This window comes from Dermacentor variabilis, chromosome 9, assembly GCF_050947875.1.
Source record: "Dermacentor variabilis isolate Ectoservices chromosome 9, ASM5094787v1, whole genome shotgun sequence".
Classification (NCBI taxonomy): Eukaryota; Metazoa; Arthropoda; class Arachnida; order Ixodida; family Ixodidae; genus Dermacentor; species Dermacentor variabilis.
In genome coordinates this window covers 16282356-16298585 of record NC_134576.1, presented here as the reverse complement: position 1 = coordinate 16298585, position 16230 = coordinate 16282356, and the positions used below count along the sequence as shown (strand labels likewise).

General features: G+C 44.4%; 1 protein-coding gene across 2 annotated transcripts in view; it reads right to left on the bottom strand.

Moving 5' to 3' along the window:
• LOC142558625 (solute carrier family 35 member G1-like) overlaps nt 1–14376 on the bottom strand; it is a 64088-nt gene extending 49712 nt beyond the window's left edge. For both annotated transcript variants that reach the window (XM_075670799.1, XM_075670800.1), the window contains exon 1: nt 14221–14376. Coding sequence is in view for 1 of the 2 variants with exons in the window: in XM_075670800.1 (XP_075526915.1) it covers nt 14221–14250 (30 nt within the window). In the remaining variant the exon portion in view is untranslated. The remainder of the gene's footprint in view (nt 1–14220) is intronic.
• Nucleotides 14377–16230: the final 1854 nt, after the last annotated feature.

Genomic DNA, 16230 nt, shown 5'->3' with positions numbered 1-16230 from the left:
TTACGCCACTATTTCGGACCTTATAAGATCATCCATCGCATCGGCGCGCTCGACTATGAAGGCGTGCGCGAGACGGCTTTTCGCTATCACAGCGGCGCGGCTCACGACTTGAAACTGTCCATGTTGTGCGATTTAAGCCGTTCTGCCAGCGCTAAATAATTTTGGGACTTTGCACACCCGAACTTTCGACTTTTCTTTTATTTTGATACCAATTATACGGACAATCCAGGCGCATTTCTGCCGTCCGTGTCGCCATCGCCACCGCCATGAGGTTCCGCATTAAGTCCAAAATAAAACCGTCGTTGTGTGCCGTATGCTGCATGTGCGAGTCAAAGCACGTGAGTGTTAGCTGGTGAACGCTGTTCAATCTCGCTTGTGCGAGCGAGGAACGTGACCCAGATGCGTGCCCTCTCCCAACGCGCGCGAGGCAAGGAGGAGCCTTCTACACTGGCAGCTGCTAGGCTGCCTCGATGTCCTCGTCGCCAGCCGCTCCATACAGAATGGAGACAACCACGACGTATCTTACGGTGTTGGCCACGTGAATCGCGGACGCCATAGGAGGGCGTTGCCGGCGCTCGTGTGTTATGAAAACGATTTACGACGGGGCCAAAGGGCGCGCCCACGCGGGCGTCATCTTCAAAGCGATCTCTGATGTTCGCAGAGTGCGCATAGTGCATGTAGCTTTGTATGCGCTATGCTTTCAATGTTTCGTTCACATTGAAGTGAGAGATGCCAGAAAATGAATTCTCTTGTGGCTGCCGCGATTTTTTACTCCAGAATTTTGACAGCGAGTGTCCGCGCTCATCGAGCGAGATTAGATCTGAGTGCATACCCAATTCACCAGTATACGTGTTTAGTTCTGGAACAAGTTTACATTTGGCACAGAAGCGGAGCCACTTCGGCTCTTGACTACACATTCATGTGCTCTCACAGTGCTAATAGGGGCATTATTTATTTGGCTACCCGAATACTGAATAGATAATTTAGTACAACAATCATTCAATTTTACGTATAATACCTTGTGCATTATTCGCAAAACTAAACCTAAGGAACTATTCGCTTGTTTATTATGCAAAGAAGGAAAATGGCAATGAATGTTTCCTCACTTTTCGTGCGGCCCTTTCTGCCGCCATGTGAGCCTTCACTCCATTGTCATGTGCATGGTAAATGGCGTACCAATCAAGAAAGACAAACACAAATCCACTAACTACATCAACCTTTTCACACAACGAGAGGACACGGAACTCACTGGTATGCTCTCACTTGATAATCTCGTTTTGCTTTCAAATAAAATAGAGGTACTGGCCAGCTGTTTATGTTATGCTAGGCATTTTTTCTTTTGCTAAAATATGGCTGTGCATCAGCTCGCTAGGTTGTTACTGCATAAATTCATAAACAACATGCTACCGAGGCCGAACTAACTCAAATGACCTGAGTAGAGCTTACAATAGTTCATGTGTCATGTGGATCCTATGTGAGCTTAATTTTATACAGAGAGCAACCGAAAGAGAACACGCATGTATGATGACAGTGTGAAACAGTTTCAACTCCACAATCCTAGTTTGCTGACCTGGGTGAGAGAGGGAGTATGCTGGTCATGGCACTGCTTAATTTTCTGTACTTTGATAATGTTTTGTACATTGTTCAAATGTTACATTAGGCGTGTGTAAGTAGTGAGGTGGCAACAGGTTGGCCATCCAGGCTGGCAAGAAAGAATACAAGTTTGTGATTTCACTCAAAATAAGTTATCTTTTCCGCAATATAAATTATTTACTTTCAAATAAATACTCCCCTTGGAAACATCTTATGAGCATACATCTGCATAAGGTCACCGCTATTACATATTGCTTTTAAGCCAGTCATAATGAACTGTACACGCACTGCTTAAACCTTCAAATCCTTGCTGCATGAACCTAACCACTTATGCACAACCTTTTTTCACACGGTAACAACTTCATTCATCGCTGAGCACACCATCTAGCGTTATATTTTGGTTGGAAAGTTTACAACAAGCAGCAAGTATTAAATTTCCAATATGCATGTTGGTTGTCTCATCTTTGGTGGCTTTGTATATGTAGAAAAAGGAAAAGGCATTTCATGCATACCGTGTTTAAGCACCCTAATAAGATTAACCGACTGAAAAAAAGCATGAGCTAGCAAATACAAGCATATCAGCAAGCTGTATTCGGAGCCTCAGACGCGTGCTCAGTGGTAAAGAGGCGTGTCTTGGCAACCTAAGCAGCTCTATTTCGCAACAGATGTGCGTGTGTTCCGTATTCTTGCAAGCTGTCACTAGCACTACAGAAACTGCGCCATCGCACCGAGCACGAGAATTTCGGACGAACCGTTTGCGGCGACGCTATCACGTTCGCTTGACGTAGAACGCAGCATGTTGGGTAATTCGAGAGGTTTTGCTTGAAAGTAATCGTTCGAGAATACTTTGGATGTTGCGACATGATGTGATTGCAATACATCTTTAAAAGGTGGCGCAGGTGAGATGACTGTGCAGTGTAACGAAGAAGAATGACGGTGCCAACGCAAGACATGCGGCTGCAGAACAGAATCTGGCAGCCATAGAGTCACATTTTCACCGTGAAGCGGAAGCTTGAAATCACATCTGCAAAAATATGCCAGCGTCGTATGCCGCAGCACCTTCTCTACGTAAAGAAGGCGATGTCTGCTGTCAAAGGTAGTTGCCAAGCTTGAACACCTTTGCTCTGCCAAATGGTTGCCAGCTGTCTACAGGCCTCGTCGCCCAATAGGAGAGTGCGTGCGATCCGCCCGTATGGATTGAGTTTGCACCGAATTTTGCGACACCATCCGCCTTTTGGGCTAGGCGCGTGCGTCCGCCCGCGGGCCGACGAAGGCGGAACCGAAGGGCGGATTGACCGTGTTTGGGCCCTAAGCGGTATGTCATGGCTCACTGCGCAGCAGCGAACCGGAGCATACTTGACGACGTAATAGGTGCAACTACGAGTCGCTTCGCGTGGCAAGTGAGACAAACGAGCCCTTATTTATCAGGTTTTTTTTTTTTGCGTCGTATTATTTTAGTCAGCTAGCCGCACATTGTAAACATCTGGAAAACCCGTCGGCTTGTTCAGGATGACTTTCGATCGTGCTTTTTTCTCAATTCAGAGACATGTTTAGAGCCTATTCTGGTTGATTCGTTTGGGACCCATTCGGAGCCATCTGCAGCTGAAAAGCGAGGTTTATTAACCAAGAAATCTCAATTTATATGACGAGAATGTTAGTTTTTCATCTCATTATTTACAATGATCGAGGTTCATTATGCCCTTTTCACGAAGCCTTATTTCGCTTGTGAATTCGTTTGCTTGCACATGCTTTTGCAAGGCGATTTGACAAATGGAAAATCACAAGAAAACTCCCCCCATGTGAAACTGCGCCTCCGACTCCAGCAGCCGAAATGAGTATCGTCTATGAATTACCACTGGTTAACATAAAATAAGCTTCCTCGGCATAAAATATTGCTCATGACACACACCAGTGTTATCCTTATCGTACCAACTTACACTAAGCAGTCGTCAAATTAGCAAAGTCGTGACAAATATCTTTTAAATGTTGAGCAGCTGACCCGGCTACGACCACTGGCGTCGCACAAGCTGCGAAATGCGCACGCATAGCAGGATTTACAAAACAAATCCTTGTCACAAATATGATGGGAAAAGCTAATCTGCTTTACTCACAGCTGCGATCTAATTCTTTCGCCGTTCTGGTTCGTAAGGCCTGCCAGGAAACGTGTACCAATTTATCACGGGCTGGCGTTCATGGCTGTGAGTTTCTTACGCAGCAGTATCGCCTATTACACTTCTTCTTTTTCGCACCTCCCTAATTCGCACGCTTGCCTATGAAAGGCATGTCATTGCACCATCCAAAGACGTATACGAAAAAAAAGGGGGGATGGTTAAATAAAACAAAACAGCCACAACCATGGCCGACACGAATTGCGGTCCACGTCAAGCGATACGCATCGAGCCGCCCGAGCCGCTGATTCACCTGTGGTGTCGCATCGCTGCGGCAGATGGCGTCAGAGCCGCTGCACACTCGACCGTGCTGAGCTTATACGGCGGAGCGTTCAGGTGATTTAATGCCCGAACCCACTGAACTACCCGCATGCGCAGTCCTGGCAGCCAGTATACGGTAAGGCTCTCCTTAAAATTATGACCCGCGAAAAGGTTTACTCCCTTTCGACTCCGTGAATTAAAAAGTGGGGAAAAGGGCTATAGTGACGATGTGTCTTCAGCCTGCGCTTCTGACGTCATGCTATAGAAGAGTGCTTTCCCTTGCAAGAATCGCGGCTGGTTCCAGCCGGTTTCCCTACCTACGTCCTACAATTAGTCTGTCGAATGTGCTTGTCCAGAGGTTAAAAGGTGTTAGAGGAAGGCCCGGCCAGCGGCAGTGAAATAAGAAAAGACTCCAAGTTGCGCCCTATATGCACAACCTGAAAAAGGTGGCGAATCGACACGATGTGCCTGTGGTTTTATCAGCGCCCAATAAGAATTCGATCCCCTGCGCCTGCCTTTCCTCTCGAAAGCTCAAGACTGCGTGTACACAGAAAAACGCCAGGCCTCTTCTGCGCCGTACTGTCGGCAACTATTTACGAGGCACCTCTTAATGGCCGCTGATATATATTGGTCAAACTGAACGTTGCAACAGAAGTACATGTCGCTGGGCTGGTCGGTTGATATTGCTGAGTAGACCATAAACATGATCGCTTTGGCGCAAGCAAACTAGGACGCAAGGGAACAAGCGGAGCGGCAATTGTCGACAGCTCATTCTCTATTGTACATCATGCAATATACAGGGTGCTCAAAGGTCGATTTTACGCGTTTTAAAAAAATGCAAAAAAACATTTACCTAGGTTATGCGGCCAGGCGGTCGGAAACTGTGAGGATAATTGTCGTCGCAATGTCAGTATTTAATTAAATTGGCGCATTACCTAATTGTTTACTGCCCTTAGAATGCATGTTTACATTGGAAACGCGGAGGCGGCGCGATTTGGCGACTATCCAATTTTGTACAATTTTAGTAACGCGCCTGTGTCCTGAGATGTCCACGTTTGAAATTTCAGCTCAAAGCATTTAATTACGCATGCGCGCCCCCTCCCTAGTGTGACGCAGCTATTGCGTATGGTGCTCCATCTGACAAGAATGTGGGGTGTTAGCCGACATTGATTACTTCTCATTCTTGGCCAGCGAAACTGAATAATCAATGTGCGGGTGATGTGAGGCGAGCCCTGTTTCTTTGAGCAATTGTTAGTAGAGTGGCTGACAAGACGCCGTGTCGCCTAAGACTTCCTATGCACTCATGTGCAGCGGTACTGCTCTACTTTTTTTTTATAATAATGGAAGCTTTACTTGCAGAATGATTGAAATTAATGCCATCTCATAACATAAAGCGACAGCGTCAGCTGCTATACCACGCATTATTAACCACTAACGTTTACAGGGCTCCTGGCACATACTAAAGAGAATTTACGACCCTGGCATTGTCAGCGCTTACGGAACGCGTATTCTCTGTGTACCTTTTAAAAAATTGTAACGCATCTACCAGTCCTCATGACAGAGCACGAAATTTTGTCAACGTAATCAATTTCACATTTATTTAGTTACACACAGCTCGATTCCGGCATTATATCGGAAGAAGTGGGAATAACAGACCAACAACAAAAGAAAAACAAGTACAGTGTAAATGAATGGCTACATACGAAGAAATTATACACTCTAGCAATTTGCTTCAAATATACCACTGCTTACAGAATATTAGTTTCGAGTTATGTGAAATCTTACCCAACTTAGGGAAAAGACGGGGAATGCGGGAGATGGAAATTCGAGACGATGAGCAAAACGTACACAAGGTGAATGCAGGAGCCAACGTTTCGACAAGTGGACTTGTCTTTTTCAAGGCGACGTACGCTTTCCTTGCCACAGTATATATAGGTGGGGTTCTTCTAAAGGGGAGAGGACGTGAGGCGGGAGGGTGCGGAAACGAGGGAAGGTGTGTTAGCATGTCGAATTGAGAGTAAAGGAACACTGTGCACAAGGCCAAAGCCAGGGCCACCCCTCACCCCCACCCCGATCTGTCAACGCACGCGTGTTAGCCAGGGTGTCAATGGCGTCTGACACGCCGGCTGAAAAAAAAAAGAAGAAAGTGGAGGGAATGGAAAGGGAACAAAAGAAAGAAAAAAAGGGGGGGGAGTTCGCCAAGAAATTAAACTTAGTGTTGTTGCCTATACCTTGAAGTTTAGCACAGCGAATAGATTCTAAAGCTCTCTTTGAAACGTTTATGCCTATTGGTTGCAATGTCTTGAACTTATGGATAAAGTATGATTCTCTGTATTTTCTTTCTCGTTCAGAACGGAAATTTGACTCGAAGATGTAGAGTTTAGGTTCATCAGAGTTATTACCTGGTGGGTTGAAATTCTCAGCGAAGGCTTTGGAAAGCTTTTTAGCTGTGTCCGCGCGATGTCCGTTTAAGCTGACGTTCATTGGTTGTCCTGTTTCACCGATATGTTGTTTCTTACACAGGGAACATTCAAGCATATAAATCACATCCGAACTTCTACAAGTGAAGCTAAATTTGACTTCATGTGTATAACTATTTGCGGTGCTTTTAATTGTAATGTCACTTTGAACGTGCCTGCAGGTTTTGCACCAAGGGCGACAACATGCTTTTATTACGGGGGAATGCTGTTGGCTGACTTGCGTGCACTAACATGCCTTTAAAGTTCCTGTTTCGGCGATAGGTAACCCTAAGTACATCTGGGAACGCTTTTCGCAAACGCTCGTTACTTGATAATATTGGGTGGTATTTTCTTAGGATGCTGTTTATGTTTGGGAGTGCATTAGAATATTTTATTATAAAGGCCGGCGTTCTGTCAGTTTCTAGTGTGGGCTGTCTCTTCGCCAATCCCGACTGTCTCTCCAATCTGGACGCGACGTCATAAGCTCTATCGAGAGCAACTTGGGGATAGTTCCTTTCTGCTAGCGTTGTTTTAAGGTCATTTAGGTGGTGACCGTGGTCGTGGTGGTGGTGATCGTGGTCTTCGCGGCAGATTCTTCTTATACGTTTCCCTTGTCCGACAAAAATTCTTTGCTTGCAAATGTCGCGGGTGATGACTGTTGTAGTCTAAATATTGCTGGCTATCTGTAGGCTTCCGGTAAAGTGTCGTTCTCAGTTTTCCGTTTTTTATGTAGATCGCCGTGTCCAGGAACTTGATCTGACTAGGAGAGTGGTGAGCAGTAAATTTAATGCTCGAGTGAAAGCGATTGAAACAGCTAATTAAGTCGGTTAAGGCGCTTGTGCCGTGTTCCCATATTATAGATAGGTCGTCAATGTAACGAAGATAGATGTGGGGTTTTAAAGAGTAGGATTTCAACAGGTCTGCTTCAAGCTGTCCCATGAAAATGTTCGCATACGTGGGAGCGAATGGCGTACCCATGCTAGTGCTGAAAATTTGCAGGTAGTGTATAGAATCGAATTCGAAATAACTTTAAAGACATGTTGCACGCAAAAGTCAGCCAACAGCATTCCCCCGTAATAAAAGCATGTTGTCGCCCTAGGTGCAAAACCTGCAGGCACCTTCAAAGTGACATTAGAATTAAAAGCACCGCAAATAGTTATAGACATGAAGTCAAATCTAGCTTCACTTGTACAAGTTCGGATGTGATTTATATGCTTGAATGTTCCTTCTGTAAGAAACAATATATCGGTGAAGCAGGACAACCAATGAACGTCAGATTAAACGGACATCGCGCGGACACAGCTAAAAAGCTTCCCAAAGCCGTCGCCGAGCATTTCAACCAACCAGGTCATAACTTTGATGAACTTAAACTCTACATCTTACAGTCAAATGTCCGTTCGGAACGAGAAAGAAAATACAGAGAATCATACCTTATCCATAAATTCAAGACATTGCAACCAATAGGCATAAACGTCTCAAAGGGAGCTTTAGAATCTATTCGCTTTGCTAAACTTCAAGCTGTAGGCCACACTTAGTTTGATTTCTTGGCGTATCCCCCCCCCCTTTTTTTCTCTTTCCATTACCTCCTTTTCCTACTTAATGAAAAAAGAGAGCGCTACGAAGGCAAGGACGAAAGGACAACGTGCACGACAGACAAGGCGCTACTTCCAACTAAATGCTTTTTATGTTTCAATGTTTTTCATTAAGTATGCTCAACCAACTCGCCCACATCAAGCTTCTGCTCCTTTTCCTTTTTTTCAGCCTCAGTGTCAGACGCCCTTGACACGCCGGCTAACACGCGTGCGTTGAGAGATCGAGGGGAGGGGGGAGTGGCCCTGGCTTTGACCTTGTGCACAGTGTTCCTTTACTCTCGATTCGACACGCTAACACACCGTCCCTCGTTTCCGCACCCTTCCGCCTCACATCCTCTCCCCTTTAGAAGAACCCCACCAATATATACTGTGGCGAGGAAAGCTTACGTCGCCTTGAAGAAGACAAGTCCACTTGTCGAAACGTTGGCTCCTGCATTCACCTTGTTCACGTTTTGCTTACCCAACTTAGAATTATGAGAATCTCCAACAAACCAACGGTTTAAAAATGTTCTAAATGCTTGCCTTCCGCTGCAACACACCACATCAACCGCTCTCGCGAGGAGTCAACAACTTTGCGCAGCTTTTCTGGGTCGATGCTTCTACAGGTGGCAACTATCGCCATCTTCGTGTCGTTGACATAGGTGGGCTCACCGGCGTAAACGTGATCTTTCACGTAGCCCCACAAAAAGAAGTCCAGTTGAGAGAGATCAGGGAATTTCGGTGGCCAAAGCATCCCTCCTTCCCGGCTAATCCACTTCCGTGGAAAGTTACATATTAACCTGTTCTTTGCAGTGGAGGAGACATCTGGTGGGGCCACGTCATGCTGGAACCAAACTTGCCGCTGATCGTTGAGAGGGAAACTCGAGGCAACTTAACTGACGACACCAGGATGAATTTCATACGCATAATCCTATCCATCGAGGTTCCCTTCGAAGAAGTGAGAGGCAATGATTCTATCCCCAAGTATGCCACACCAACGAATTTGGTGGTTGTGTTGCTGCAGCCAGTGAGGATTTCCTTGCGACCAGTAGTGAGCATTGTGAATGTTCACTTGCCGTTCCTGCGAAATCAAGCCTCATCACTCCAAATCACTTTGCACGAAATCCTTAACTTGGTCAATTTTCATTAGGGTCCAATCACAAAAGCATGCCCATTTTTCAGTCTGCTTCACCTAGATCCTAATGAAGACTCACTTGGTATTGATGAAATTCGAGGTTTTTTTAGAACATTGTGCACTGTTCCCCCATTCTTTAGAAATCTCTCTGATGCTTACATTTGGCATTGCATGCACGCAGGCAAGGACGTCAATTTCAAAGTTCGCATCAATGATGCCCTTGTTGGGCTTCTTTGCTGAACTGAGCCTGTTGTGTTAAAACGTTTGAAAATGCCAACAAATCTTGGTTTGGTTGGAACTCGCCAATCCAGATGACGAGACGCGTACAGACCCATTGCTAATGAGGCATTGTCGTTTTCTCCACCATTCATAGCACTAGATCAATCTTTTCTGCCGTAGAATAGTACCTCGGCCCAGACGAGGCAGCCATTTTTCAGCACAGAAGGTTCCAACGCAGGGTTTGCTTTTTCCAACGGCCCAGCTTAGTTGATGGAATCAGTGGCAAAGGCACATAATGGCAGCTCGGGGTGCACGGGATACGCTTGCAAGGCGATGCCTCATATGTCCAGTACTTTCACAAAACCACGAAGAATAAAAAAAATAGTATCAGGCATACACCAATGATATGCATTGCTCACGCCAGTTCACAGTGCTCCTTATAGTAAACAGCACTTTTTCAGGCATAGGCGATGCAGGGCCCGCAAATCACACACTTCGGACAGGTACAACGTCCCTGGCACACCACTGGGAACTAAGGTGCTGCCCCACAGCTGTCAATTTTGTTTCATGCTTAACGCATGCACGATTTTGAGCCTCCAAAATGCAAAAAAAAAGAAAGCCAGTATCATAATCTCGCACCTGCTTGCTTCGACAGTACGTGTACGGGAGCACCACGCTTTGTCGCCTACTCTCCAAGTTATTGCTTCAAAAAGGGCTCGGTCAAGTAGCCGCGCAAAGTAATCCTTCAGTTTCGCTGGCCACGAACGAAAATGGTGGCTAAGAAGGAAAAGTAATCACCGTGGCCGGTCAACCAGCATTCTTGTCAGACGGAGCGTCATACGCAATAACTGCGTCTCACTAGAGAGAGACCTCATTGCGGGTGCCACCATCTCACATGCGTAATTAGACGGCTTGGCCCGAGATTTCGAAAGTGCATATCTCAAAATACAAGCGCACTACTAAAATTGTACAAAATGGAGTAGTCAGCAAATGACACAACCTTTGAGTTTTCAAGATAAACATAGATGCTAACTGCCGTAAACAAAAAGGCAATTATCGAATTTATTTAAGTACTTACATTACGACGACAACAACCCTCACAATTCGCGACCGCCTGACCGCATAACCTAGGTAGAAAAATGGCTTCTGTGTACTCCTCTTAAGAATTTAAAAGAAGAGAACGGAAGTCTAACTTTGAACACACTTTATACGCGCAGGCACATACGCAACATACAAAAAGAGCTTCAAAGGCGCAACACCCTAATCACAGCAGGCTATCAAAAAGCCTTCTCTCTGCTTGCAAAAGTAAAACTGATGTGTCGCTAACAGCAGACGCACCTCGCTCTTTAATTCACCAACAAGCGATCAGGTTCGCACATTACCCGACATTCTGCTTCATGTGGAGCAGCAGTTTAGGGACACGCGTCTACTAAGTCGAGGATCAAAGGCACCGCAATTGCTGGAAGCGTATTAAAGAAAAGTGATGCGTCAGTGTCTGCTCGGTATTGTTTCACAATATTTAATACCAAATTTTGAGTCTCGATGCTGATTTCTGGTCGTCGTGGCACCTCTCGTCGGTCCTGACGGAGATAACGTTGTTATCTTTTGCACGTGTTGTGCACTTGATACGTTTACGCATGATAATCCTGCTTGTACAAAATAAATATAATATAGGTTTATAATTGTAAATCTATAATATCAATATAATAAATTCAGTTGCAAGTTAGCGCTCTTTCAGTGTTTTTTTTTCCTTTTGCTTAGTATTTCTTGGTCCAGGACTCCATTTTAAAAGAAAAATTTAGTTATTAGCATAGATTGTAAACCACACGGCACATATAGCTAACCTATTTCACTTAGATGTATAGGGCAGCAAATAAGACTGAAAAATATTTTTTAAGCGACACCTTGACATATGTTCTTGCACGCTAGTGTAATCTTGTGAGTGTTGCATCATAAAGTGACATAATAAGTGCTCTGCTCGTTAACTTAATAATTGGTCCTAAAGTGGGGTACAATAAGATGGCTGTATATTAGTTCCTATTGCTTGATATTAACTATGTCTTTGCAAACACAGGCTAATTTTTTTAGTGTTTTGTCTTATATGCAAGTGGGTTGCTTAACATTGTACGCCTAATTAATTGTAAGCAATTATTATTTCCACATTAACTCTTCTGTATGATCGCCCCATACAAGGTTTGGTATTAAGCCGACAGCTCCATTTTGAAGGGCTGTTAACTTATCTAATTTTGCTTTGCTTCTTGTGCCCCAGATCAGTAGCTGGTGTGTAGATGGGAATGAATGAATTAATGATGCAGCTGACGTTTTAACCAAGTCGAACCAGGTGCTGCATTTCAGAAAGCGCGCTACTAGATCTGGGAATATTAGAGTGTACTTTATACTTAGGAGCTAATGTTAAATTTTTCTTGAAATGTACGCCTAAAAATTTAAACACAGACATTGTTTTGCGGAAGTATAAAAAAAAGCAATATGAGTGTCACCAGCTTGGTTTCGAGGTTTAAATTAAAGAACATTCTTCTTAAGCTTAAAAACATTACTTTAGGCCCATTGAGAAACGACTAAATTAGGAACTCATCCAATCAATAATTTGCCACCGTTTATAATTCAGCTAATCCCTGACAAGAAGAAATGTTAGCGCCGTCAGTGCTGCGTAGTATCGGAGATACATGCATCTTAGCTGAGACGTTCTTTGGGTATCGTGTATCTGCATCATGATAAGTCTGCCAAGACGTGTATCAGTATGTGTATTTCTTATACATGAAAGAAGGTATCGTACATATTAAGATGCAGTGTTCCGCTATCGCAACATCACCGTGCGCAACAGTAAAATTTGGCTGAAATCTGCTTCTCAAGCTGATACGGCTGCACTAAGCCACCTGAATAAAACGAAAGACAGAGGCGTTCTTTCATCTTTCTGCCAGAGCCATCCAGCGAGGGCAAGCGAGGCGGTCTGCGCCTCCCTATTGGTGGGGCAAGATCACGAGGTGGCGCTCGCGCCGTCTCGACAAAAACAAGCGCGCAGCCGGCCTTTGGTGTCTTGATGGTTTATTTTTAGTCGCATCGGTGCCCTGTCATTTGCTCGTAGCCACTGTGCTCTACAGTGTACGCCAATGCGTGTGGCGTCCTTCGCGCAAATTCTGATGCCGCTAATAGTGTCGTTATCGAGGTTTCTGTTGCGTGGTGCTTTGTTACAAAGCCTGAAGATTGCCGAAATTCCTGCGTCTAGTGCCTTTCACACAGCAGCAATTTGAGCGATTTTGTGGATATAAGTTTTACTGTTGTGCAACAAAGCGTGGATGGGGCTGCTTCTTTGAGATATGTGCATAAGCTGGCAATTTGTCAGCTTATGCCGGCAACTGTGGCTGCAAATCACTAAAAGCGATTTTTTGGACTACTTTGCATGCGTAAACGATAATACATTTAAGGACGAGGTAAAACACCACAGCGGTATTCGCCCCATCGTGCAGAGGCTTCTTATTAACGTTCCTGTAATTAGATAGCGATCTTCAAGCTGGTCGGGAAGCAGAACAGCGTCTACCATCAATCAGAAAAACGACAAGCAAAAACGATTGACAGCGCACAGGGCAAGGACTTTGATCGTAAGCACTTAAAGCAACTACAATAACTTGTTTCGGAATGAAAATATTTCATCAAGAAAGAGAAAATTGGGTGATAGTAACAGACATTTTATTCAAATGACACAGTGTTGGACGGAGTTAATTTCCAAGCAAACATTTTGATGCATAGGTATTTTCTGCTACATTGTATTGATCTATATTATTAAGTTTGCGAATTTATCAAAGTATCTTAAGGTACAAACGGTAAGTATCGAATCGGATACAATAATTGCGGCAGTATATAGTATCTGTATCTTAAATACTTGTTGCCCGAGTATCTCGTATCGTATCACGATACAATAGCTAAGTATCTTTGCCCAGCGCTGGTCGCCGTAAAGGACCGGCATATATGTGAAGGAATTATTTACAATACTAAAAAATAGGGGACCTAAAATTACCGCTTCAGGTGCGCCGTACTTAATTCCATCAATTCTGTACAAACACTCTTATAGCTTTAAAACTGATATCGAACTGAGGAATAATTATGAATCGCATATTAAGTAACACCTCCAAATACATATATAGGGTGTATTTCGAAAATAATGAGGTGCCTAATAGAATCAAGAGCTTTTCTGACGTCAACAAAAACTCCAGCAGTGTATGCATATTTTCAAGATCACTAAATAGTAGTTCTTTTTTCTTAAGTGATACCGCTTCAGTGAATTTGTTTTTCCGATAATATACTGATTTTCGACAAGTGCGCGTTCTTGATTAAAAAACTTAGTTAACCGAATCCTTAATATTCCCATTGGTCATCCGTAATCGCTGAGGGTATGTCTAGGATGGGCTAGCGTTTTGTCTTATAGAGAATTGTAATGTAAGATGTTTTTGTTAATACGGGCCCGATTGTTGCGATTGCTCTAATTTCGACAACGCCATCTTTGTCCAATAAAAGAGTGGGGAGCACGGTGTAAGAAGAACATGCGATCCGACGACGCGGGTGCCACTAGGGAAAGACGCGTCTCACTAACGGTGGTGTTTCAATTCTGCGCCTCAGCACGCCAGCACACCTAAGGAGGCTGTAGAGGGGAGAATTTCGAAAGGTGAAAGTGTTTAAAAAATGCATGGAAGTGAAAGAAAAAAAAGGCAACAAAATTATTTGAGCGCCTTAAAAATGTGCTGAAATTCCACACGTAGCCGGGAAGCTGCTGACTATAATCCAAGTTATGTAAAACTTACCGGCCGTCGTCCACTCGTGTCCGCACTCATTTGTCTAAGTTTAAACAGTATGCTTACATGGAATGCACCAAACTTGAGATGAGCGTTTCTACACCTTTGAGCACGGCTTATTTTTCCCGTCCAGAGGACGCGAAATGCGCACGTCTAAAGGTGTTACGTGCGGGATGATTGTCTGCACAGCTGCGGCGGGAAAACTCGGAAACGCCCCGTTGCCTCCACCGCATCTTCCTCCTCGTTCTCCAGCCGGGCCTCTTTCTTTGCCGACTTCTTTCCGCAACGCTGCTTTCCTCGTTGGCTGTGCTCGCAAGGCACTGCGGCTCGCTGTGACGCCTCACTCTCACTCCCGGCCCTGAACGCCTGGTCAATCAAGGACGAGCAGGTGGGAGCCACCGCCGAACGCCTTCCCGCCCTGGGATGCGCCATTTTGTCGCCACAATGAAAAACTCTCAAGTGTCGGCCGCGGTGCAGGCGCTTGTCGTATTTGTTGGCGCTTTCGGTGAGAAAAACAGAAACAACGTGATAAAGCACACTTAAAACTAAGAGATTAATAAACTGGACAGTTGCTGTGTTCGCTCACCACAATCTTTTGTTGTGCCCACTTTTTTATTACAACGTCTACTTTTTTCCCATTCAGTTTCGGAATTTAGCGGTCATCGCTGGATGCCGAGGGGAATTGTCTGCCTCTGTCTTGTTGTTCTTAGCCTCCATCTTTTATTGGAACCTAGTGTCGATAGGAGAACGTAAATTTTTTGGCATATCTGACGACGTTCACAAACGGCAGCACGAACGACACTGGCACCACAGGAAAACTTGGAGGAATTCCAGGTCCTATTGCTTTACCGGAGCTTGCTGATACGTGCTACCTGTTATTGAAACGGTGCAACAACACTTATTTCTATGAGTGACTACGGAGTCGTGTTTAAACAACGTCGAATTCACATCGGCATATTTATTCCTAAACACTCGTTTCATTTGAAGGCAGTTTTATATATAATCATATTTCTGCATCTAACAATATAGTGTTTGCAGTCCAATATACTTTATGAAGAGAACAAAACACAAAAGTAACTTTTTTTGTGAGCCTGTTTTCAGTAACTGAGCTTCGACTGAACAGGACGGACTTATTCCTCCAGCATTCTGTAGCGTGCCACGCAACCGCCGCACCGACACGAGAGACTCCTACGTAGGCTCCACGTGTTCCACACAGCGGGATGTCTGTTGAAAGCAGGGAGACTTATTGAAGAATCCACATGGTAGATATCGCTTTCTTGTCGCACATGCAGAAACAGGTAGACAAATTTCAGAGTGATTTTTGCTTGTTAAAAAGATTTGCTACTAATACAATATAAAATAAATGAGCAGCACATGAATCAAATGGTGAATGGAAGCCGAGCGGCTATGAAATGGAAGCACAGCAGTTATGAAGCAATATTCCTTAGGCTGAAATTGCGTGCTTCATTCACTTTCGACAAATGCGTGCTCAAAATTTCTGATGATATGCAATGACGTTACAAATAATACATATGATTACTTCCTGTACCCCGGCGCACATAACCGTTAAGTGCAATGTCAATATATCTTGCAATTGATTTTCATTACTCATTTCTCGAAACAAGTGCCCATCAAGCATTTGTTTGCTTAGCGCGGAGATCCTTTACCTTAGAGTCATGTTGTCCTGCATCAGCAGCTGCGGGGTCAGGAAAGTATGCCACTATTTGGCGTTTACCGCTAGAAAAGACGAGGGCAGCAGCAAATGTAACGTGCAATGAAGCTTCGACTGCGGCTAGTTAATATGACATGGTTCTGCTTGCTGCGCTATAGTGTTACACACAGAACAAAAAACACACACACATGTGCGCACATATGTGTCTGCGTTTTTCGTCCTTTGTATAGCAGTATAGCGTAGCAAGTAGAACGGCAAATGTAACGTGAACACCGAGACGGGTGTTTAGCTTCAAGTATTTTATTCGGGAAAAGGACGCAGCTATATATAAAAAAAGACTTCGTGAT